Raw genomic sequence first — 26,469 nt, forward strand, 5'->3', positions numbered from 1 at the left:
GCTGGTAACAAGAGACATTACACAAGGCTGTGGCTGAACTCGGATTCCCTTTCGCTAGGAAAGTGTTTTCAAGTTCCGCTGCGCCCCCGCACAGGGGTGCATTTCCAGGAGGGGCAGCAGTGGAGCCTGGCATCACTCAAGCCAGCTGCAGCAAATGCCTGCCAGGCCCAGCTTGAGAAGCGCCATGGCAGTGCCCTCCAGGGCACAGGGCCATGGGGCCGAGGGCTGACCGTGGAGCCACGGAGACCTGTGTTCATGACGGAGCGCAGTTCAGTCCTCACGTGTGCAGGCCCGTGAAGGGGCGCCCATGCTTCAGGCTTCCGAGAGGGCTGATGAGGTACGCGGAGTGCTCAGTGCCCGTGAGCACTGGGGCGCGCTCCCCACGGTGCACGCAGGTCAGTGTCGAGTGCCCCCGCTCTCTCACATTCCCACCCCCTGCGTTCCGGGGCCTCCCAGCTGGAACCTCAGATCCCGAGCAGGGTGCGCGTAACCCGCCACCGGGGCTCACCTTGAACCCCTCGGCCCCCGCCCCGCCCCAGCCCTCCTCGTCCCCAAGGCCCTTGACAGAGCTCAGGAGGGCCCTGTCGTGGGCATGGCACAGGCCCCTGGTACGCCGAGGCCTGCGTGTCCCCGAGGCCAAGGCCCACGTCCCGACAGGACAAGCACCAGCCACGCGGTGTGCAGCCTCCGTGCTTGGTAAGGAGCAGAGGCGCTAACCCAGCCCTTGTCTGAACGTCCTGGGCTCTCCAGCCTGCACCTCCTTTCCTGGAGTCGGTGCTGATGGGGCAGCTCCAAACACCAAACTAGAGCGCAGCGGGGAGGGCACTCGGGCTCCCCTGGGCAGCGCACCAGCCAGCGCTGCCCTCTGCACGCTCACCACGGTCAGGCCAAGCCACAGAGCCTGGGAGCGGCTCGCAGACATGGCACGGCTTTCGGGCAGGACGACGTCCAGGGCGGGCACTGCCGTTGGCCTGGGTCCTGCAGGGGCTGGGGAGCGGGCAGGCAGCTCCCGGGGTGGCCTTCCAGGGCCACCGCGCTGCCTCATGCGGCTCTCAGAGCCTGAGCAGGGACACTTGCGGACCCAGTGCTGAGGACAAGCCCCCTGGCCTGGGCTGGGCTTTCCGGGGCGGCCGCGTCATCCGCAGGTTCTCAGAGCGCGCCGGCTGCAGGCAGGGGCTCCCCGGGGCTGGGGGTGCTGCCCCACGCCCCCAGTAGAGCAGCCGGCGGCAGGCGGCCTGTGTGGGGCGAGGGACCGTTTATCCCCCTACCGCTGTGGGGGTGCTGGGGGAGGGGGCCAGGCGAGCCGCAGGGGCCCTGGCCTTTACAGCCCACCTGGAGAGACGGACACTGCGTCACTGCGTCAAGTTAGGACCCGGGAAGGGTTCAGGGTGCCATGAGGGTGAGGGGCATGGGCACCTCACCAGAGCTGCCAGACGAGCTGTTGGGGGCCCGCAGCAGGTGTGCCCACTGGTTAGAGCCGGTCACCTGCTTAGAAGCCCGGCTCTGCCACTTCCAGGCGGCTTTGGGCACGTTACTTGACCGTTCTGCCTCAGTTTGCTCATCTTGCAATGGGGGTAACAGTTATTTTGAAGATTAAAGAAATCAATACACACAAAGTAGCTAGGTACAGCAGGGGAAGCAGAGAGAGACTGAGGGTGATGATTTTTGGGGGGTTTTTTAAATTATTATTGAAATAATGAAAATGCTAGAATAACGACTGAAGGGATGAATACACAACTGTGCGATCATGCCAAATACCACTGACCGGGCACTTTGGATGGATTGTACGTTTTGATGATATGTATCAATAAAATTGATTTGTTTCTAAAAAAGGCACAGGAAGTGCTCAGAAAGGGCTGGCACACAGTAGGTGCTGTGTGTCGGCCAAGAGGCACGAGAACGGGAGGGACAGGGCAGCCCTGAAGAGAGGCGGCCGGGGCACGTCCGGGAGGCAGGCTGGAGGCGGCGGGAGCAGAGCGGCGGGGACACGGCAGGGTGCTCACGGCCGAGCGCAGGCCGAGCCCTCGGGGGGGCTAACGGGAGGCTGTCTGCGACAGTTGGAGAGGATTTATGAATTCCAAAGGGAGAGGATGTTTGCAGACTGGTCTCTTCCTCTGGGCGTGATGCCCTCTGATTGTATCAGTCAGCCGAGACGGCTTTGACTAGATGATGCCAGGACGGGGCTCTGAGCCGGCCATGGCAGTGGGGTAAATCACATCTGAGTCCTCGCCCCCGCGGCAGGCTGGAACTAACGGACAATCAAGGAGACACATAGACGAAGATGAACAGGAGTGAGAGCGCTATGGACACGGCGGAGAAGAACGCTGATCCCGCGGCCACGGAAGAGACGGGCCCTCTGCAGCCCACGGCTGAGACGGAAGAGCTGGGCCCGTGAGCCTCAAGAGGGAGAAGGGAGGAGAGGCCAGGCAGGGACCGCCCGCCGTCTTGCCTCGGCATGTGGAAACCGACTTGGAGAGAAAACCACCTTGAGGGGGACTCTTGAGGGCCTTGTAACTATAAGGTTTTCTGCCCAATAACTACCCTTTCGTAAAAACCAGCAGGTTTCGGGCACTTGGCTTCGCCACCTCTTTGGATGGGGTTTAAGCAGGGAAGGAACATCCGACGTGCAGGTTGGAGACTCTGCTTGCTGCTGAATGAGGGCCGGGAGGGGGCGCAGAGGAGAAGCGAAGAGGCCAGAGCTTTAGTCCAGGGGGTGCTGGTGGCGGGCACCTCGGGGAGAGGGAGAGAAGGGCAGGGAGCAGCTATTTAGAGGGAAAACCGGACGTGCTCTTGCAGTTGGTTGGTGAAGGAAGGCGCGCTTGCAGCCATCAGGCGTATCAGGACCAGATAAGCATGAACTGGTCAAAGCCATTTCCTCCGCATAAACACTCCAGGGATAGGCTCGTTTGGGACTTTTCTAGGCTCGTTTGGGACTTTTCTAGAACTCTTATGGATTGGTTCTCAGTGCCTGAAGAAGGAAAACCACGCTGATAGCCGACTCAACAGTATTTATTAACCAAGTCATCTAAATGCAAGTTCCTTCAAGGCGGGCAACTATGTCCTTAAGTTTGGGGGGAGGGCAAGGAAGTCGGCGCAGCTGGTGGGAGAGCTGCCGTGGGGGTGGCACAAGGCAGCACAGGCTCAACTGTCCATCATGGCTCTGAGGTGCCGAGGCTGTGAACACGGGCAGTGGAGATGCAGGCCGTCACGGCGACGCTCTCGCCCGGGCACCAGCGGTACCCGCCCTGGCTGTCGACTGTGGGGACAGTGTCTTGGAAATGGGGTAAAGAATTGAATTCATTCCAGAGAGAGTTTAAAAGCATGTTTCCCATGTTGGCTGACTGGGGGGGGGGGGAGAAAGGCTTTTCACCCCACAACTAATGCAGTAAAACGTAAGACTTCTGTACTTCAATTTGTTGCTCACTGGTCATTAAGGTCGGCATGCCTTTGGATTTTTCTGTTTCCTCTAAATATAAACGTTTAATGCACGTAAGAAATATATTTCACTTACCCCAGTGAACAGCAAAATGCTTCCTGTAACATCTGTTCGTGATCTTCAGTTCTGGGCACTTCCTATCTTGATTCTTCAACTAAAAAAAACAAAAAATCTTCTTTGAAGGAAAGACAAGCAAGCGTGGTGAAGTTTCTAGATTCATGAAACGCCTTAGTAAATAACTGTCAAAACCCTTCCTTTTATGAAGCCAGGGCACCATCATTTAGCCCCGTCTCAGCAAGCCCACTTCAGCCCCGGTAGGCAAATACTGTCAGTTTTATTTCTTATTCACGGTTTTATTTCATTTCTCTTGGGCCTCGACTCCAGAATTTAATCATCTGTATAGTCCACAGTCTTCTACGTCAAGCCAGACTTGCCCCTTGCTTCGGTCCAAGGCAATTTCTTCTTATTCTGTCCACACTGGAGATGCCAACCGCAGCCATTGCAACAATTGATAAATATTTGAAGACAGTGAAGCTACTCAGTCATCTCTCATTAGAAAGATCAGCCTCAACTGCCCTGATCTCCAGGGCCCATTTTTCCATCATGAAATAGTGGAAGGGTAAAGCTGAAAGGGCCTTTAAATTACATGGTTCTACTTGCTTGACAGTGAGGAAAGCAGGTTAGAGAAATGGAGTGAGTCCTAAAGGAGGGAGATGGTGGAATGGGGCAACTCCATTCCAGGGGTCGTGATGCCTGATGCCACATTCTTTCTAGCATGCCACACAGTCAGCCAAGCTTTGTCCCTTTTTTTTCTTCTTCTCTCTAGGCTATTACTGTCTCTAAGAGTATGGGGGCCTAGTTGGATAAAACAAAAGCTCCTCATTTAACTGGGAAGTTCTGGAGATGATGTGTTCTTATTTAATTTCTTGAAAGAAAGGGAGAACTCACCCCTTGAGTGGCAGGAAGATTTTGGAATGAAATGAGAGTGTGGAAAGGAGAGTCCTCCAAGTAGAGAAGGAGGACACCAAGTTACCTGGGCTTGGCTTGTCACAGCCTGCTGTGTGACCTTGGGCCAGCCTTATTGGTAGAACGAGTACAGCATTATTTATTCTGCCTACTTCACAGAAATGTTGTGGGGAAATCTATTGAGATAAAACAAAATGCTCTGTAAGTGCCGAGCACCGCTGTGGCTGTGGTGCTCACTTGACAGCAGGGCTCCAGGCACCACTGATTCAGGTGAACTGCAGAGTTACTACTTCCCGTCACTTCCCCTTTATAACTCTACCTGAAGAAGTGAAGTTCTATTGCTGTGCACATCTATGTGTGTTTAAGTATTTTGGAGATGAAAGAAAAGTTGGTACAGAAAATATGGGATATACTAAAAGCTAGATAAAACAGTATGTTATCAGAGGAGGAACACATAAATAGACCCAAAGAATGGAGTAGAGAGCTGAGGACAAAATCCATCTGTAGATGAAAACTCAGTATGTGATAAAGGAGTCATTTCAAATCATTGGGGAAAGTGTGGACTATTTGATAAATTGCTTTGTGCAGCTGGAAAGTCATCTGGAAAAAGTCAGATCTCCATTCCCCCATCAAGCATAAAAATAAATGCCCAAAGGATTAAAGGCCTGTAAAAGTATCAGAAGAAAATATATCCATACAAGAGCCCAAGAGAAAAGACTGACATATTTGATTATATAAAATTTTTAAACTTTGGTATAAGTTACGACAAACAAAATTCAGTGACAAGGAACAGACTGGGAGAAAATCTTTGCAATATACATATAACAGATGGACTGTCATTCGTTCTATCTTATAACAGCTACAAATCAGTAAAGTATCAAGATGAACTGAACACACCATTCTCAAAAGCAGGAGCAGAAATGTTACTTTTTAAAAAATGTCTCTTTAAAAAAAAACTTTGGAAAAAAATGCTAGGGAATACTCAGGGAACAGTCAATGTTTTAAAAAATCAACGTTAACCCAACTGACTAGGAAAAATAGCTTAAGAACAGAGAGTATCTAGTGCTGGGAAGAAGGCAGAGAAAGGGGCACTTGCATTCTACATTAAGAACATAAACTGATTAGGCATAATTTAGATTAGGCGTATAAACTAGCATAATTTATGTCAGTCCATTTAAAAGGCATATCCTCCTTGATCCAGAATGACAGTTCTAGTAATTTTACAGAAATACCTATGTGCACAAAAATTCTATGTAAAAGTTCCTTCATTACAATATTGTTTGTAATAATAGCCAAGACCTGAAGAAAACCTCAATGCCCATCACAGGCTATGATTAAGTACATTATCATTTATGTCCACAATCTGGAGTGTGTTTAAAAAATGAGCACACATAGTAATATGTATATAAGGTTAAAACAGTGTAAAATATCTAAAGGGACACTTAGCTAGGCATTAATACAGAGGCGCTTGAGAGGCCTTCAGCATTTGATATTACTGAACTTTTTATGATCATTTTTACCAAGTGATTAAAAAACAACAAAGGAACAGACAAAATCTTCTTCTGCTCAAGCACAGGGAAACAGGACGTGGATGAGGTAGAAAAGACTAGGGTGGGGTTTTGGAGAACTCCGAATGCTTGGATTCCTCAGCACAAAACCCCGTGAAATGCATGCCTGGAGCTGACGACGGCCTGGAAGGGATCTGTGGATGTCATCACCACACTTACTGTTCATGCACCTACTAATAAAGACAAGACAGCTCACCAACCATTTCTCCAAGATGAGAACAATGCTTTTTGTGACGGCTTTCTTTTCTTCTTTTTTTTTTTCTAGTTTCATTTAAAATAAAATGAAGTACTGGCCATCAGATTAAATGATCAGTCTGTGATCACCTGCAGTCCCCAGGAATGGAGGAAATTGCTGTTTTTCCTGCAGAAGGGAAAAAGCATCAGAAGGCTGCTCTGACACCCACCGCGAGCCCTCACCTAGTGGGATTCACAGCCCCCATGACACACATTGCACCCACGTGTCCAGGAACGAAGGCTCCCCCTCCCACTGTTTCCAGAGGTTCCCATTCTCCTGCTACCCCCTCCCAGCCCTGCCCCCCTAACAGCCCACCCGCTCATCCCGCTTCTACAGCTTCTCTTTCTTCCAGGAGGTAGGTGCAAAGGAGCATTTTCCTCCCAGAGCATTTCCACTTTGTCCTGCTGAAATGTTATCGGTAATGGCCTTCTTTCTAGAAGACAGCTTTTATCACTCATTAGCCTCATAAAAATAGTTTCCCGAAGCGCGTAACCTGCTCTCCCAATAATTTGCCTCTTCCCTTCCCAGCACAGCCACCGCACGTAGCAGGTGCTAAACAAATGACAGCCCATGGGCTCCTCACCCTCTAGAAAGAGTCATCACCCCCCACCTGGGGCCCACTGAAGGACTCTTAGGGTTCACCACCTGTCAGGCTGCTGTTTCACTCCTCTTAAAAACCACACTCTAGCTAAGAGTATTGTACCAGAGTTCATTTCTTAAGTTTTGATAAATGTACCATGGTTATGTAAGATGTTACCACTCAGGGAAGCCAGTGAAGTGCATTGGGGAACTCTCTGCTATCTTTGCAACTCACCCATAAATCTAAAATTGTTTCAAATTCTAAAATTTGAGAAACAAAAAATCAACCGAGAAAAAAAAACAACCCTGTTCTGTTGACCTCACTTCCCTTTCCCGGCTCCCGCCCCATTTTTCTCCTTCCCTTTGAAGCGAAGTCCCTTGACACTGGAGTCTTGCCGGCTCTAGAGCGAGGGAGCCCTCCCCCACTGTTCCTAACCCACTCCCGTTCCGCCCTCCAGCCCTCCAGCCCGGCCCGCTGCGCTCACCGACGACCTTTCAACTGTTAGCCTGCGGTCGCTCGGGAGAGCTCACCTCCCCTGCCCATCGGCGCCACGCACAGCTGGCCAGGCCTCGCTCCTTCAAACCTCCTCGCCACGGGGCTTCCAGACACCACGCTCGCCTCCTTTTCCTGTTTATTGGGAACATTTTGCATCTCTTGAGAGCCCCAAATCTTACCACAGCAGGGGCAACGTGAGACAACGTGGACTCACAAGAGGACTGGGGTGGATGAAAGGAGCCAAGTATATGAACAGCGGTGACCTCCTAAGGCTCCCTCATCATTCCAGTGTCCTCCTCGGAGGTGCCCAGGCCTTGGCTCATCCACACTCACTGCCCTTTTCCGTACGGGGCAGGCCAAGGCAGGCAGGAGTTCTGCAGAGAATCCCAGGCCCTAACTGAGGAAGGAGAAGTTCTCCTTCATGGAACGAGACTTAGACGGCGACCAGCAGCGGCTGAGGACCTCACACAGGTTGGGTCAGGCTGGCAGCGCTGAGCCCACCGACTGATCCTCAGGCTGCAAGCGTGGCCATCGGGCATCGCGTGCCTCGTGTGACACAGGAGGAAGGACAGAGCACACCTGCGACTCCCGGCAAAAAGGACTTCCTCTGCACCCACATAAGCTCTAACGAGCAGTCGACACGAGCTACAGAGGGCAGGGCGGCGTGTTAAATGACACCCTGCGGCTACGGCCGGCCAGGTCCAAAACATGGGAATGTTCATAGGACAAACGAGCCCATTTCTTCAACAAACAGAAGAGGAAAAATGTGTACGTATGTGTGTGTGGGGTGGGGGTAGGGCACCTATAGTAAAAGACAGGCAAAAACATAAAAAGATATATCACCATTTCACACCCATTAGAACGGAAACTGTTCAAAAACCAGAGAATTGCAAGTGGTGGCGAGGATGTGGAGAAAGAGGAACACACGTTCCTTGCTGGGGGGCCTGTAAGGGGTGCAGCCCTCAGGGAGCTCAGTGTAGACCAGACCAGCGATCCCACCCGTGGGTACGTGCCCAGAAAGCAGGGGCTCAGAAGATACTTGTACCCCCATGTTCACAGCAGCATCTTTCACAATTGTGAAGGAATTAAGTGTCCAGCAACCAATGAATGGATAAACAAAATGTGGCATATGCATAAAGTGGAACAGTACTCAGCAGTAAAAAAGAACGAAGTCCTGATACATGCAACAACACGGATGAACCCTGAAGACATTATTTTGAGTGAAATAAGCCAGACACAAAAGGACAGAACGTGTATGATCTCACTCATCTGAAATAATTAGAATGTGCAAACTCAAGGTCAGAATCTAGAGTACAGGTCATGAGGGGATGGAGTGGGGATAGGGAATGGGAAGCTAAGGCGTCAAACGCACAGGGTTCCTATTTGGGCTGATGGAACGTTCTGGGAATGGAGGTGGCGACGCGGCACAGCGCTGGCCTGGTGCTCACGTCAGGGGGACGGGTCCTCTTGAGCAGTCTGGGAAAGGGTCTCGTGTCATAAAACATCTTCTTATGAACTTATCGGGAAGAAGTCCTTTAATCCAGCTCTAGACAGGACCATTTGCCTGCTTAACAGACAGCTACCAAGTGCTTCCTATGTGCCAAGCACAGAGGGTGTAGCCAGCGCCCTGCCCACCTAAGGCTACCGTCAGCCACCCAGCTGCTTGGAACCCTTTCTGAATAGAACAAGGAAGAGCAAATTAACAACAATCCACTCCCCTAGTTCTACGTGCCCTGTGCTCTGCGAAGCATTATATATATATATAAATATAATCACATTTAATCGCACCATGACATAGGTACTGCGATCTCCATTTTACGTGGGGCTGCAGGGGTGTGTGTACAGGTGTTCAGCTACAAACTGAGGCCTAGAGCACTGCAGTGATTTGCCCAAGGTGCTCAGCTGGTAAGCGGCACAGCTGGACCGTGAACCCAGACCGTCTGGCCCAAGGGCGCGCTCCAGTCTACACTGTCGGCTACGGCACTGAATTCCAAGCCGTATTGGAGGGAGCTAGCTCAACTCGAGTGCCAGAGAGCTGGACTGGCCGGCAGGCAGGGGTCACGGGACACCCACCCTTGGCCCACAGGCCAGGAGATGCTGCTGGGCATTTGGCCCAGGGAGATCAAGGCTGGAAGGTGCTGTACTCGAGCCGTTTACAGATGGCGGCAGTAGGCTGGGGGCAGGTGGGGCAGAGCCAGGGCCTCGGGACAAGGGCAGGCGGGCAGGCCTGGGCGCCGCTGCGCTGAGAACAGCGGCGGGACCCCCACTGCTCCCCCCCCCCCCCGCTGTCCCCCCTGCGCTGCTAGCCCCCCCGCCCCCGCCCCTCTGAAGACGCGCCCCCGCACCTCCACCCGCCCGCTGCCCGGGCCGCTCCCACACCTCGGCACCCCTGGCCCACTTGACTGCTCAGCCCAATGCCCAGCCGTGCCCAGAGCGCCCCCACCCCCTCGCCACCCCTGAAAGGCTGGTGGTCATTCCTTGAATGGATTTTGACTCTCCAGTCAGGGAAACTGCCCTCCCTTCCCCTGCGGAATTCAAACCTGGGACTGGAGTGGCTGACAGGTGACCTGCTTGAGACGTGACCGAAGCCAAAGGGGCACAGGAACCAGAACGGTGTTGCCACCACGTGTCTCACGAGGACAAGCCCGTCGGCTGCGGGGGCCTGGAGGTCACCGGGGGGCTGTGGCCGGCGAGGTGAGAAGAGGCGGCTGCGGCACTGGCCCGGCTCCTGGCTCTGCACCTGCCCTCTTCCTCCCGGGCTCCCTCCACCCCGCGCCGTCCCCCAGGGGGCTGCCTGCCCAGCACAGAAGCCAAGGCCTGGCCTCGCTCGGCCCTCCGGGTGTTTTGGATTGTTTTTTTGCAGTTTTAAAAAATCTAAACTGAGACAGGAAATGCAGTCTCCTCCCAGCAGTTTCATGGGGGCAGCTCGGGGGCGAAGCACCTGTCCACCCCGAGATGAGCCCACAGGCCAGGTTCACCAGGGGGCAGCTGCCAGCTGCTTCCTTTCAGCCCCTCAACAGCTTCGTGTGAGCAGATGCTGGTGCCAGGAACTACCCCAAAAAAGCAACGGAGTGAAAAGCAGAGCAGCAGGACTTGGCAAGGCGCTCTACGCGCACCTCGGCCTAAGCACGCGTCACTGCCAGCCCGTGAGGGCGTCGCCATGGGCCACCGCCATCTAGAAAGCAGCTGTCCCCCAGGGCCGAGGCGTGCGGCCAAGGCGCAGAGAGGGTTTCTTTTAGAAGATATGCACTGAGGACATTCACGAACAAGAAAACAGCTCTGCTGGAGATGCAATTCCTTAAAGCAATTTCCATTTCCAAACCCATTTTGATGGTCCAAAAGAAGGAAGGATATAGGCCATGAAAGTAAGCCAAGACACTAAATACAAAGGATTTTCTAAGTAAAATTAATATTGTGTTTAAAACATAAGTTTATTGGACATAAGCTATATGGGCCGCTGTCAGGTAATCCAAAGAGAGCCTGTATTTCCACACAAACCCACATTTTCATATGATTAAACATAAGGATATGTAATTTTCCCCCTAAGGACAAAGGAGAAGCCTCCATTAACCAATTAATGGTACATTAAACAGTTACTGATTTTTTAAAAAGTCAATATACTAAAAAAATTAATCAGTGAAGTCGTTGCAAAAAGCGTATCTTTCAGGTCTGTTGCCTGGCTTTCTCTTTTGCTCTCCAGCTGGCCACTGAGGTCACAGCCTTGAAGAGGAAGACAGCGCAGGCAGAGTCCTCGACGCCCGAGGTCGGAGCAGCCTCACTCCGCCGCCCGCTGCGACCCGCGCCGGCACCGCCCCTGCCTGCGCCTCACCACCACTTCTCAAAGCGAATGTGTTCTTTGGGAACGTGGCTGCTTTCCAGCTGCTTGGAGAAGAAGTCCGTCATCGGAGGTGGGCCACAAATATAGAACAAAGTCTCTTCTGAAATGTGCTCGCTTAGCTCCTTCTCCGTTATTCTTCCTTCTACCAAAAAACAAAACACACACGCACAAATACCAGAATAAGCATGGACCTAGGTGAGACGCGTCCGCGTGCTGAAACGAGGGGCTAACTACCGCCCAGCAGCACGGCAGGAGCGCCCAGCTCAGGGGCGAGACGGAGCGGCCAGGCGACGGCTCCTGGGCCAGCGTGGTGCTAAGACAGCGCCAGGGCAGGGCGTGCATCCCCGGCCCCGGATGCACCGCACCTGCGGCAAAGCGGGACGCTAAGCATGCTGCACTTGCCAGCGGGCAACTAGCTTAGTGGTCTCTGCCTTCAGTAAAGTAAACAAGCTGTTTACTTATAAAGTCTCTCCAAGCAGAAGCCACGCGTAATTTAAATGATCCATAATAGCAAATGGACTCGATTCAGTCAAGGCTGGAACAGCAATTGTTCGTATGCATCCTACGGTGATGTCACAAAGACCCCCGAAAAAATGCAGAACATGTGTTTTAATGAAAACCTGTATATAATCAGGAAATCCAGCTAAACCTCTCCGTATTTTCCACGATGAATCTCTCAGTTCCCTAGGTAGTGACGTTCCCAGCTGGCAACCCCCAACAGTAAAGCGTCTACACTCAGCCCAGTGGCCTGTCTGCCAAGGAAAGGCCTGAAGCGAGCCCAGATGCCTCCAGGGCGCTCACCGGTGACGTAGGGCTTGAGTTCTGCGCTGATCGGAGTCGTCTGTTTGGTGACATGCAAACTGCATGTAATCTTCTCAGGAAATTCATTTACTAAACGGATGATACTTTTCTGGAATGTCAAACGTATTTGGTCACACTACAATTTTTAAAAACGCCCCACAGATGTGCGCAGCCACCGAGCCCTGCCTCCCATTCTCTCCACCCGCTCCACTTAGGGCTATTGTTTGCAGCCGCGGGGCCGAAGCATTCAGAGCGCAGGGGCTATTTGGCTTTAATTGAAATCTGAATATGCTAACAAGCACATTGCTGACTCTCCCCGGGAGTTTTTTCTTTTCCCTTTTTCTCCAACACTGGCAATTAAGCAGCAGTTTCACTGACCATGGCTGCGTCTTTTAACTGTTTCTGTTCTTTTGTTCTTGTTCTTGCAGCTGCCACGCAACCCAGAGACGCCTTCGCCATCAAATGTGCTTGGATGGGACTGCTGGGGCGTCGTGCCCAGCTGGTCCAAGCCCTTTCTCACCTCCCCCGAGCCACGGGAGCCACCTGAAGTCTCCTCTTTATCGACCTGACCCACGGAACCTACCCTGTGCTGTCCTAACCGGAACCTCCTCCCCGCTAGCTGTCAGATTGTCCCGTGTAAGATGGGGTGGCGAATTCTCATCTGAACATGATAAAGCTGTGCGCCTCTACAGGAATAAAGAGCCAGGGGCAAGTTTCGCGGACAAGGAACCGCTGTGCGTAAGCACACTCGGCCGCCTCCCTCACCTGGAAGAGGAGCTCGCTGGTGGTCCTCGCACTGTAGAAGAGCTGCGCGGTCCCCAGCTCACGCCCGCGTCCTCCGCTGGCCCGCTCTGCGTGCAGGTCTGCCGCGTGGCGCAGGATGGAGAGCAGGGGGTTGATGCCCACGCCCCCTGCAATCAGCACGAGGTTCCTGGCAGCGTCTTCCGGCTGGGGGTCGTAGAAGAACTCTCCCCCCACTCTCAGGGCCACCTCAGAGCCAAGCGCGCACTAAGGCGGGGAAGACAAGATGGTCCTTTGTAGTGTTCAGACCTTCCCCGCGCAGTCTCCCTGTTTAGAAGACCACGTCCCCGCCGTGCAGGTGCAGCCCTGTCACCCCGCGACCCCGCCCCCACCGGCGGCGTATGCGTGGTGATGCTGCGTGGAGGAGCAGCCGCCCGCCCACTGCCTTCTGCCCTCCTGTTTGGGCACACCCAGCCATTCCTATCTTGAAACAGTTTGTTTTTTATTCCTTCGAATTACACTTAAGAGAACTGTGTTCATTTTAAAATTCTGCTTGTTACGTTAACTACGAACCCATTTCAGGATAGTTCTAGAAAGGGGGCACTGGATCTGACAGGGTTGACAACGCCTAGTTCAGAGGAAAAGGGGCTGGTTTGGGAGTCGGAAAGCCAGGTTCAATCACAGCCCCATTGTGAACCATCCCCAGGGAATCCATCCAGCACCTTCCCGAGCCTCTGCTCCGCGTCCTAAAGCAGGCGACAGCACCGGGCTGCCCCCCCACCCCCACCCAGAGCTGCTGCGGGCACCAGGAGGCACCCGCGGGGGAACCCCTGCCGCCTGCAGCTCTGCGGGGGGGCCTGGCCACTGCAGCGGTCACGGGCGCGAGCACCGGGGAGGCCTGCCTCCCTCTCCCCAGCACTGACAGGCGGAGTCCAGGAACGGGGGGCGGTGAGAGCTTTACAGCAAGAGCACGGGTTTGGCCCCATCAGCGTCCTGGTGTAAACCCCTCAGTGGCCTCCCTCTCCCGGAGGGAGACGTGCCTTCTACAGGCCATTCTCTCCCAGCGCCGCACACGGTACGCCAGCAGCAAGTACTTTCTGAAATAAATGCAATTTGGGGCTCTACACCTTGAAAGAAGAATTAAATGGAGAAAAGCTAAGGAAGAAGTGAAAATTATTTGAATTCACAAAACAGGCTCTCTTTGGTAAAGAACGGTTAAATGAATGGAAATCTTTTCTCTTGAGGGATTAAAAAAAAGTCTGAACTTACCCATTTTAAATACGTAGCAGGGTTGCACATGTAGGATGCTAAGTGGGTTTTCATTTTTAACAAATTAGCAGCAAGGGAGCTTTCTATTAGGAAAAGCTGCAATCTAGAAATCGCTACACAGGCTACCAAAGTGCTTAAAAATGTTCCTTCAAGTCTCAAAAAATAAAAAGAAGCCAAGACATGCGAGGCCGTACCTGACGACCTAATGGGCAGGTGGACCGCCCCTCGTCCTCCCTGCCCTGCCCGTGCACTTCTCTAAGAGTCTAAGATAGTGAGAAAGTGAGATCTGAGAGCGGAATCACGTTCTCCAACGGTCATCTTTGGCGATTCTCCAACGGTCATCTTTGGCATGCTCGGTAATGACAACAAAGAAAGCCTTTGGGTTATTGTTTTTAGAAACCAGAGCACTTCCAACCCCCAAGTTGGCAAGAAAATGTGCCTCGGGGAATGCTCAAGAAGCCTTTCATATCCTTTGTGACAAAATACTCCTCAGTAGATCTATCTCCTAAGTGTTGGCATCTGGAAAGATCAAAAGCCACTTCTGTCCTCTGCTGACCAATGCCACCTGTCAGGGAGGCCTGCAGGGGACGCGAGCACTGCCCCAGCAGTGCGAGCCGAGGACACTGCCCAGTGCGGCCGTGAGGCGCCTGCCTTGGGACAGTCCCCTGTGACAGTGCCGTCAACTGGAGCCCAGTGCACAAGAGCTGCCGAGAACCCTCTGCCCTGGCAGGAGCAGGAGCCAAAGCAGATAAAACAGAGGAAGAGGTTTAGGGCACTTTATGCCCTGTCCTAGCAGAACAGCCTGGAGCCACTGGACGCCCACGGGTCCCCACCGTCCACTCCAGCAGCTTGACAAGCCAGGTCCTCAGGAGGAAAGCGGGCCCCGAGCACGGTTCCAAGGACAAGCTGACCTCGAAAAGGCTGTGTGCACCTCCCCCGGGCAGTGCCGCGCGGGCGCCGTAACTACATGTGCGCTGGCGCAACACCACGCCGAGGTTCTCGACAGGCTTTTGGGGTAAGTTCCTTCCCTCGTGCCAGTGAGGCCTGAGACCCAGCAGGGAGCTGGGGACAAGGCCCGGGTCAGCTCACGCGAGAGGCTGAGCGGCTCGGGGTGGAGCTGCAACGGCTGCTCATGCTGACCACGGGCACGTGGACCCCCTGGAGTTGCCACCCCGTGGCACGAGGGGCAGGAGGCAGCCCAGGGGCGGTAAGAGATGGAAAACCCGCAGGGACCCCGACGGGCGGGGCAGCTGAGCTGGGCAGGAGGCCTCAGGAGGGAGAGTGAAGACGGGGCGGGGGTCCGTTAGGGCAAAGCGCAGGGAAGCGCCCACCCGTTAGCCCAGCAGATACACCTCGTCACGTACACCACAGCGATGTTCGTTCTCCACTCCTACGTAGTTTCACGTTTTTATTTTTAAAATTATCTGATAGTAAAATTGACTTTTTTCCTGAGGTGTACAGTTACTGAAGGTTTTTTTTGGAAGTACCAGGGATCAAATCCAGGACCTCATATAAGGTAAGCAGGTGCTCGGCCAGAGCTACTCCCCGCGTTACTCAATTCTAACGCATACACTGATCCACGGAACTATGACCAAAATCAAAATATAGAACAGTCCGTCACCCCCAAAATGTCCGTGTGCTATCCCTTTATGGCCATACCCTCCCACTCCTAACCCGCCAATCACTAGCTCATTCCCATCACTGGGATACAAATGGAGTTAGCGCGTAAGCTTCCCAGCCTGGCTTTTCTCACTCGCATTTTCTTTGAGAGTCACTCCAGTTGTGTGTGCGTCAGCGGTTCACCTCTTTGTTGCTCAGCACCAACTGTAGGAGATGCAACAGTCTATCCATTCTCCACTGAGGGGGATGGCGGTGTGCCTGGTGTTGACGATTGTGACTGTCGTAAACGTTTGTGTACGGGCTTCCGCGTGGACGCGAGCCTTCATTTCTCTAGGAGTGGCACTGCAGGCACACCTCACTTTACAGTGTTTGGCAGGAACTGCGCTTTTTTTAATACAAAATCGAGGGTCTGTGGCAACCCTGCACTGAGCGAGTCCGTTGGCGCTATTTTTCCAACAGCATGTTTTTATTTTGTGTCTCTGTGCCACATTTGGTAATTCTCAAGATATGCTACCTTCTTCACCATGACTGCATCTGTCGTGGTAGCAGGGCGTCAGTGAGTGACCTTTGATGTCACTGCACAGACCGCGGCCACACACGCCAGCCGCCTTACCCCGTAAATCCCTGTGAGTTCTGACTGCACCACTGACCATTCCCATCTGCTCCCTCCCGCCCCCTCCAGCCTCCCTATTCCCTGAGACACAACAATATTGAAACTAGGCCAGTTAACAGCCCTGCACTGGCCCCTAAACGTTCACGTGAAAGGAAAGTAATACAGCTCTCACTTTAAATCAAAAGCCACATCGGGAGCAGATGGAGCTCGGGGGTTGAGCGCCTGCTTCTCGTGTAGGAGGTTCTGGGTTCAATCCCCAAGACCTCCAAAAAATAACAAAAATAAGCAAATCTAAAGCAAGAAATCATTAAGCTTAGTGAGGAAGGCATGACAAAGCTAGGCCTCTTGTACCAAATAGCCAAGTTGTAAATGTAAAGGAAAAGTTCTTCATGAATTTAACACATATTTCCATTTACCTAAATATTTTACCTCTTTCATCAATATTTTGTAGTTTTCAGCATAGAGCTCCTGCACATATTTCTTGGTTTTATATCAACAATTCATATTTTTATATCAACAATTCATTTTTTCTTGATGGCACTGCAAATATCAATTTCATTTTGTGTGAAATACAAATTTCCTTTGCTGGTACGTAGGAATATGATTGAATATTGTGTGTTCGCTTTTTATCATCTGACCTTGTTAAACTCACTTAGAAGCTTTCACAGATTTTCTTTTTGAAAATTCTTTGAAATCTTCTACCTAGGCAATCAAGTAATTGCCAAATAAGGGCAGTTCCATTTTTTCCTTCAAAAAAAGAAAAAAGTTCTTGAAGTCAATTAAAAGTGCTACTCCAGGGAGCACATGAATGGTAAGGGAGTAAACAGACTTACTGCTGATTGGGAGAAAGTTTGAGTGGTCTGGATGGAAGATCAAACCAGCCACAAGAGTCCCTTAAACCAAAGCCTCACAGAGAGCAAAGCCCTACCTCTCTTCAATTCTGTGAGGGCTGAGACAGGTGAGGACACTGTGGAAGGAAAGTGTAAAGCCAGGAGAGGTTGGCTCACGAGGCTGAAGGCAAGAAGCCTTCTCCAGAACATAAAAGCGCAAGGTAAAGCAGCAAGTTATCCAGAGCATCTAGCTAAGGTAACTGATGAAGGTGGCTACACTGAACAACAGATTTTCAATGCAGCCCAAACAGCCTTCTGTCGGATGAAGACGCCATCCAGGATCTCCACAGCTGGAGGCGTCAGCCTAGCTTCAAAGCTCCAGGGAGGCTCTCCTGCGGCTGGTGACTGACGACGCTTATCCATCATTCTCAAAATCCTAGGGCTTCAAGAATGCTGCTGCATCTACTCTGCCTGTGCTTTCTAAGTGGAAAACAGAGCCTGCATGACAGCGCGTCTATTTACAGCACGGTTTACTGAATGTTTATTTAAGCCCACTGTTGAAAACCACTGCTCAGAAAAAAAGATTCCTTTCAAAATAAGACTGCTCACTGATAACACACTTGGCCGTCCAAGAGCACTGAAGGAGAGGTACATTAGATGAATGCTGTTTTCATGCCCGCCAACACAACGTCCACTCTGCAGCCCATGGCTCAAGGAATCATTTGACTTTCAAGACTTAATATTAAAGAAATACACTTTATAAGGCTATAGATGCCATGGAGATTCCTCTAATGCATCTTTGCAAAGTAAACTGAAAGCTTCTGGAAAGGAGTCCTCATTCTAGATGCCATTAAGAACATTTGTGATTCATGGGAGGTGGTCAAAAAAAATCAACATGAACAGGAGTTTGGAAGAAGCTGATCCCAACCCGCATGGGTGAGGGTGAAGGGTTCAGGACGTCAGTGGAGGAAAGCGGACTGGCCCAATGGACAGAGCTTCCGCTCACCATATAGGAGGTCCAGGGTTCAAACTGTGAGCTGGCCCACATGCAGTGCTGATACACGCAAGGAGTGCCCTGCCATGCAGGAGTGTCCCTCACGCACAAGGAGTGCGCCCTGTAAGGAGAGCCACCTCGCACGAAAAAAGTGCAGCCTGCCCAGGAGTGGCACAGCACACCCGGAGAGCTGACGCAGCAAGATGATGCAATGAGTAAGAGACACGGATTCCCATGCCACCTGACGAGAATGCAAGTGGACACAGAAGAACACACAGTGAATGAACACAGAGAATAGACAACTGGGGGGGAAGGGGAGAGAAATAAATAAAATAAACCTTAAAAAAAAAAAAGACTTCAGTGGAGGAAGTTATTGCAGATGAGGTGGAAAGAGCAGAGAGCTAGAACTGGAAGTGAAGCCTGAAGATGTGACTGAACTGCTGCGCTCTCGTGGTGAAACGCGACTGAACCAACTTGCTGCTTACGGATGGGCAAACAGAGAAGTTCCCTGAGACGGCACCTACTCCTGGTGAAGGTGTCGCAAACACTGCTGTTGTGACAACGAAGGATTGAGACTATTACATAAACTTAGTTGATAAGGCAAAAATAGTGGTATCCCACTACATACGGTTTTAATCTGCATTGCTCAATGGTCAGTGGTGCTGGACAGCTTTTCATGTGCTGATTTGCCATCCTGATGTTTTTTGGTGAAGTGTCTGTTCAAGAGTCCATTGCAAATTGGGCTGTTTACTTATTATTGAAAAATTTGCAGCACTCTTTATATTTGCTAGATATAGGTTCTTTGCTGGTAGTTTCTTTTAGTTCTGTTACCAGTGCCTTTTGCAAAGCAAATTTTTTAAATTTTGATGAAGCAGTGCACAGATTTTTCTTTTATGGATCTTGCCTTCGGTGTCATGTCTGAGAGTGCTTTGCCTAACTAGAAGTCCTTAAGATTTTGTTTTCTCCTAAAAGGTTTATAGTTTCATTGCTTTATATTTAGATCTGTGACCAATCTGTTTTTAGTTTTTTTAATAGTGTGTTTAGTTTGAAGTTTTGTTTCAGAACATACAATTGTTCTGACATTATTTGTTGAAGACTACCTTTTCTCCATTGAATTTCTTCAGCAATTTTGTCAAAACTCAAATGGCCATATTTGTGCCATTCTATTTCTGAGCTCTGTTCTGTTCCACTGATCTGTGTGTCTGTCTCTTCACCAACATCACACTGATGTGGTTACTGCAGCTTTATTTTATAGCCTTAAATCTGAGTAATGTGTTCTGCCCACTTTATCCTTCTCTTTCAAAACTGTTTTAGCTATTCTTATTCCTTTGCCCTTGCATATAAACGTTAGAATCAGCTTGACTATGTCAACAAGATAATCCTGCTGAGATTTTCATTTATATTAAATTGATATTCAATTTGAGGAGCACCGACTACTTTACTACGTTGTCTTCTAAGCCATGAACAGCATGTATCTCTCCATTTATTTGGCTCTTCTTTGAGTTCTTTCACGAGATTGAGATGAGCTGGGACTTTCTGGATCAACTATTTACCAGAAGTCCTCTAAGGTAGGATGAGTCAAGGCCAGTGCACTGGTCTTCCCAGCACAAAGCTCTCTTCAGCCAGGACAAGGACATACTGCTTCCTACAGACACGGCTCGTCTGGTGATCCTCTGTGTGCCCTGCCTCCTGGCTGACCCTAACAGCGTCCGGGTGGGACTTCTGTGGCCACTAAGTCGACCCTGCTCACACTCTTTTGCAGGTACCCTCTGTCCTCAATGTGTATTCCTGTTGACACTGTCAGCTGCTACTGCTGGGCTCTTGCCTGTACTTACCCCATGTCGCTCCTATATAAGCACAAACTGTTCTCTGCAACACTAGAGTTTGTGAGTTCTGCTGGAGGTATGTTGGAGTTTTTGTTTTCTGTTTTCCTTTGTTGACTCCGGGTGAATTCCAGGAAAAGAAAGGAACAATGCAGAGTTTATGAAGCCATATGTGTACTGCTCCATTCCTTTTAGGTAAAGGGGGATAAGAAATGCCTGGGATGGGATGGAGGTTGTTGGTAAATATAGAAGTAATACTCGACAATGAAAGGGATGGCAGTGACAAGGAGTCAGGGGTCAAAACCAAGACGACAGTAACCGATCTGTTCTGACCCCATTCTTGCTATTCTTTGCTATCAGAAGTCAGAGGATGACGAGCAGGCTGTCTGTGGGGGACTATGTCGACTCCTGGGGTGAGCATGAGGTACTAACGGCAGGCAAGCGTGGATTCCCGTCGGAATCCCTTGTGGAGAGCTCTCCAGGCACTAAAATAGAGAGGCAACGCGCACAAGTTGGCAATGCTCAGCTCTAGGCACCGTCTAAACGTGTAAGCAGACACCGGCTGCCATTTCCTCCCCCCGAAAACGACAGAATGATAATTCAATTCTCTTTTATTTAGGGAGGTTAGGATGAAATTATTTGATTTATAGATTGATCATTTTTATGACATACAGAAGGTCAATTTTCAAAAATTTGCATATAATATAAAGTGCTTTAATTCTAAAACAATATTCAGCAGTTAATTTTTGGTGATCCAGAAGACATTTTCAGATTCCAAAGTTCCTTTGGGTAATCTAGAATGCATCAGCAAGACCCCGCTTCTTTGCCCTGGCTGACTTCTGGATGTAGGAGAAAGATTCATGAGCATGTACCTTTCCACACAAGCCTAGGTTTTATTAGGGTGATCAAATGAGCAGGTCACAAATTTTGTGGGAGAGAGAGTGAGGCCCAGATCTCCAAGTTTGAATAATTTACTCACCTGATTGTGAATCCAGAGAGCAGGAGGGTGGTTTGTGTATTTCACTGCCAATTCTATCATTCTCTCTTGTTCTAGAAGTCTGGGGCTGGAACATATTGAGAACCCACCAACTACAGAGACTCCAGGGATAAAGAAATCAACCCTAAAAGACAAGGCAAATAAATTATTATGGTTGAAGCAATTTTAAAAATGGGCAACAAGATGAACAAAACTGGCCAACCTTTTAGCTAGACTGACCCAGAAAAAAAAAGGAAAGAGCAAATTACTGCAATCAGAAATCAAAGAGCAGGTGTCACCACCAACCTGAACGACAACCGATTATAAGGAAAGCCTATGGAACAGCGCGACAGCACATCCCTAGAAAGGCACAAATGGCCAAACTGACCCAAGAAGAAACAGAGAACCTGAATAGATCTATAACAAGGAAAAGGACAGAATGAGTCATTTTAAAAGTTCCCACAGGGAAGTGGAAGTGGCTTAAGCGACTGGGTTCCCATCTACCATACGGGAGGCTCCAGGTTTGATTCCCAGAGCCTCCTGGTGAAGGCACACTGGCCTGTGCTATGAAGAGCTGGCGCAGCAAGATGACGCAACAAAGAAAGACACAGAGGCGAGACAGTGAGAGACTCAGGAGACCAGGGGGCCGAGGTGGCTTAAGTGACTGAGTGCCTCTCTCCCACGTCAGAGGTTCCAGGATCGTTTCCTGGTGCCTCCTAAAGAGAAGACGAGACAAGCAGACACAGAGGAATGTGCAGCAAATGGATCAAGAGAGCAGAGAGCAAGCGCAGGTGGTGGGGGAGGGGGACTTTAAAAAAGAAAGAACTTCCGACAAAGAAAAGCAGAGGGCTAGACAGGCTTCACTGGTAAATTCCACCAGACAGCTAGAGAACACTGACCTTTCACAAACTCTTCCTCCCAGCCCCCCCACGCACCCCACAAGCAACAACAACACAACCCTGAAGAAGTGGTAAACACTTCCCAACTCATTCTATAAAGCCAGTGTTCACAGGATATAAAACCAGACAAAGGCAGCTCAAGAAAACAAAACTACAGAATATTCCTTATGAATATCGACACAAAAATCCTAGGAATGCATGGTTGGTTTAACATCTGAAAATCCATATTAATAGACTTATTAAAGACACATGATTATCTCAACGGATGCAGAATAAGCACTTGACAAAATCCAACTCCGCTTCATGATAAAAATACTCAGCAGACTAAGAATAGACGGTAACTCCCTTAACCTGATAAAGGCCACCTATAAAAAACCCACAGCTAACATCATAATTTATGGTAAAAAGCTGAACGATTTCCTCTTAAGAACAGGTACAAGACAGGGATGTCCCTTCTCACCACCTGCATTCGACACTGAACTAAGGGAGGTTCTAGCTAGGACACTCTAATTTACATGGCGGTGTGGCTCAAATCACACTGGCATAGGGCTGGCCCAAGGCAAACAAAGACACTCTCAGCAGGTATTACATTCTGAAGACTCACAGGTTACCTTCCAGAGGCTGAGGACAAAGCCAGTCTTCTCTTTGAGTAAGGTTAAATTCTTTACTACACAGTGGCATTACTCCCCAAAATGATCAACAGATTCAATGCATTATCTGTTAAAGCCTCAGCTGCATATACTGCAGAAAATGACAATCAGATCCTAAAATTTACATGGAAATTCAAGGGACCCAGAATCATCAGGCTATCTTGAAAAAGAATAAATTTGAAGGACACACATTTCTTGATTTCAAAACTTACTACAGGGAGGCGGACTTGGCCCAGTGGTGAGGGCATTTGTCTACCACATGGGAGGTCCAGGGTTCAAACCCCGGGCCTCCTTGACCCGTGTGGAGCTGGCCCACGCGCAGTGCTGATGTGCGCAAGGAGTGCCCTGCCACGCAGGGGTGTCCCCGCGTAGGGGAGCCCCACGCACAAGGAGTACACCCTGCAAGGAGAGCCGCCCAGCGTGAAAGAAAGTGCAGCCTGCCCAGGAATGGTGCCGCACACACGGAGAGCTGACACAACAAGATGACGCAACAAAAAGAAACACAGATTCCCGTGCCACTGACTACAACAGAAGCGGACAAAGAACACACAGCAAATAGACATAGAGAGCAGATAACAGCGGGGGGGTGGGGTGGGGGGGAATAAATAAAAAATAAAGAAATCTTAAAAAAAAAAACTTACTACAGGGGAGCAGATGAAGCTCAAGTTGCTGAGTGCCTGCTTCCCATGCACAAGGTCCTGCAAAATGCCTCTCGCTGGGGAGCAGATGGAGCTCAGTGGCTGAGCGCCTACTTCCCATGCATGAGGCCCCGGGTTCAATCCCTGATACCGCCTAAAAAACCCAAACAAACAAAAAAACAACTACGAATCTACTGTAAAGAAGACAGTGTGGTATTGGCATAAGGCGAAGCATGTAGATCAATGGAACAGAACTCAAGAGTCCAGAAACAACCCTCGAAATTTACAGTCAATGGATTTTCAACGAGGGAGCCAAGACAATGCAATGGGAGAAAGAAAAATCTTCAAAAAATGGTGCTTACAACAACTAAATATTCACATGCAAAAGAATGAAGCTGACATCTCACTCCCACATACAAAAACTAACTCAAAAATGAAGCTCAACTTAAATTTAAGAGCTAAAACTATAAACCCTTCAAAGAAAATTCAGCAGTAAATCTTCATTATTCTGGGTTGGCAATGGTTTTTCAGACATGATACCAAAAGCACAAGTGCAAAAGGAAACACAGAAAACCAGATTTCATCAACATTTAAAACTTTGTGCTGCAAACAATACCATCAAGAAGCTAAAAAGAGAGCCCTAAGAATTGGATAAAATTTATGCAAATCATATATCTGCTAAGGGTCATGGATCTAGAATATGTCAAACTCATTACATCTTAATAATAAAGACAACCCAATTTAATAGAGGCAAAGGATTTGAAAGACATTTCTCCAAAAAAGATACATAAAAGGCCAAAAAGCACAGGAAAAGATTATCAAAACCATTAGTCATTGCCATAATAAGCTACCATTTCACACCCACTGTGATGGCTGTAATAAAAAAGACAACCCATCACAAGCACTGAAAAGGACATGGAAACCACGGAATCCTCGGACCCTGCTGGTAGAAACGTCAAGTGGTGTAACGAGTTTGGAAAAGTTTGGCAGTGGTAGGAAATGTTAAAACAGAGTTATCCTATGAACCAGCAATTCCCTTCCTAGATATGTACCCAAGAGAAATGAAAACACAGTCCATCCAAACACAGAGACAGAGGCCAGGTGATGGAGGCGGTGGGGGAGACGCCCAGGATGCTGCTCCTCCACAGAATCTGAACAACTAGCAAAAACTGGCAGAGCCATCTTCCTCAAAATGCTGGAAACAGCTAAAGGGATGGAGTAACTGGGTGAGGGCCAAATCCAGAAAACACAGGTTTAAACATGGCGGAGACGCTCCTGGTACCACTGCTGGGCCTCCCCCCATTCCCTGGTGTAGAGTGCACCCAGGCTGCACGCCCACATGGGTGCCTGGCCCTGTTCTGGAAGGTGCAGTGTCCTCTCCGAGATTCTGGCGCTCCTGAACGTGGGCGCAGCCTGAAGCACTGAGCCAGGAACCTCCTCGTGGGCTCCCTCCCAGGACTTCCCTTGCAGACGCCAAAGCAGCCTGGGGCAAAGGACGCTGCTTTAAGTCATACAACAGAGTACCCGGAGGGGAGGAGACGAGACGGAACATTTCAATTCTTGTAAACAGGGGAATTCCTAAGGTCATAATCAAGCACAAACCCAGGACAAAACTCAGGCTCAGAAGGGACAGAAAGGACCCTGCACTTCACCTTCACCTCAGGTTGACCTTCTTGATAGGAGAGCACCAGCCAGTGCAGAGCCAGTTTGCAAAGACCTGAAAAATGTTTTTGGCCTCGGTTTGTTCGTTTTTGTTAGCTCCTAAAACCCAAGGAAATCTCCGTCGTAACACTTGTTGGAAACAAACTTAAGGAACAGAGAGCTCAGGGACTAAATCCCAGAGTTAACTCTTTAAAATACTAATATGTACAGTCTGTAACCAAAACTATTAAGACAGTGAAACAGGAAATGACGACCATGCAAAGAAACAAGATAAAAATCCAGAAATCATCGATGAAGAACACCAGATTCTGGACATACCAGACAAAGACATTAAAAAATGATCCTCAATATATACAAGGAGTTAAAAAAGAAAGAAAGAAAAGGAGAGGGAGAGGGAGAGAGAGAAAGACCTAATGGATATCAGGAAAATGATGAGCATACAATATGAGAATATCAATAAACAGAGATTTTAAAAAAGAGCCAAAAAGAAATGCTGAAATTAAGATCACAATAACTGAAAATAAAAATCCCCTAGAGGGTTTCAACAGTAGATTGAAGCAAGCAGAATAATCAGTGAAATCAAAGCAAGACCCAACCCAATTGAAATGGGTCAGCTTGGAGCAAATGGTTCAAAGCGATGAATCCAGGCAAGATTGAAATGGTTCATCTTGGAGCAAGAAGAAAAAAAAATTATAAAAAGGGAACACACCTAAGAGACTTCTGGACACCATCCAGCATAATACACACTATGGGAGTCCAAGAAGGAGAAGAAAGAGAGCAAGGGATAGAAGGAAAATTCCAAGAAAGAATGGTAGAAAACTACCTCAGTTTAACAAAAGACATGAATGTACAAATCGAGAAGTCCCATGAACTCCGAAGAAGACAAACTCGACGAAAACCACATGCAGACACATAGCAGTCACACTGCCAAAGACCACGGACAAGGACAGAGTTCTGAAAGATGCAAGAAAAATGGCATATAATGTTCAAGCGTGTCCCAATAAAATTAAATGCTGATTTTTCACTAGAAACCATGGGTGCAGGAAGACAGTGGGACAAAATATTTAAATATTCAAAGCTGAAAGAAAAAAGGCCAACCAAGAATTGTATTATCAGGTGAGACTGTCTTTCAACAATTGGGGAGAGAGTAAGATATTCCCAGATAAACAAAACCTGAGGGAGTATGTCACCACTACACCACCCTCCAAGCAGCGCTAAAGGGAGTTCTTCAGGCTGGAAGGAAAGGACACTGGACAGTGGGCGGAAGCAGCATGAAGAAATAAAGACCTGCAGTAAAGGTAGCCGTAAGGGTGATCATAAGGACAGTAGTACTGAATTTTTTTGTGAATAAGCCCACTTTCTATTTCTTATAGGTTCTAAAATGCAAATACACAGAAAGTAATGAAAAATCTAGAGTTTTGGACATACAATGTATAAAGATATAAGTTCATAACAAGTACAACAAAAAGGAGGCGTATATGAACAATGTATGTATATGCTATTAAAGTTAAATTGGTATAAAATCAAATGTCACAGTTATAGATTTAGGATATTAAATTTAAGCCCATGATAACCACAAAGAAATTATATAAAAAATAGATACAGAATAAAATGAGAAGGGACTCAATTATTAATGAAAGTAGGCATTAATGGAAGAACTAAGGGACAAAAGACGTAAGACTGACAAAGACCAAATAGCAAAATAGCAGAATAAAGCCCAGCCTTATTAGTTGTTATTTTAACTATAAATGGTTAACTCTCCAGTTAAGAGGCACAGATTGGTAGAACAGACAAGAAAAACTATGACCTATCTCCAAGCTGTTTCCAACTGACTC

The 26,469-nt window shown here is 49.2% G+C and overlaps 1 protein-coding gene across 3 annotated transcripts in view; it reads right to left on the bottom strand.

The window, feature by feature from the left end:
* Positions 1-10,692: 10,692 nt before the first annotated feature.
* The window catches only part of OXNAD1 (oxidoreductase NAD binding domain containing 1), a 49,487-nt gene continuing 33,710 nt past the window's right edge, over positions 10,693-26,469 (bottom strand). For all 3 annotated transcript variants that reach the window (XM_004468458.4, XM_004468457.4, XM_004468456.4), the window contains 4 exons: positions 20,789-20,930; positions 12,685-12,927; positions 11,920-12,028; positions 10,693-11,260 (listed from right to left, as the gene is read on the bottom strand). In XM_004468458.4, coding sequence (XP_004468515.2) covers positions 11,106-11,260; positions 11,920-12,028; positions 12,685-12,927; positions 20,789-20,930 — 649 coding nt within the window. In that variant the 3' untranslated portion in view covers positions 10,693-11,105. The remainder of the gene's footprint in view (positions 11,261-11,919; positions 12,029-12,684; positions 12,928-20,788; positions 20,931-26,469) is intronic.

This window comes from Dasypus novemcinctus, chromosome 31 (genome assembly GCF_030445035.2).
Source record: "Dasypus novemcinctus isolate mDasNov1 chromosome 31, mDasNov1.1.hap2, whole genome shotgun sequence".
In the NCBI taxonomy this organism is placed as follows: domain Eukaryota; kingdom Metazoa; phylum Chordata; class Mammalia; order Cingulata; family Dasypodidae; genus Dasypus; species Dasypus novemcinctus.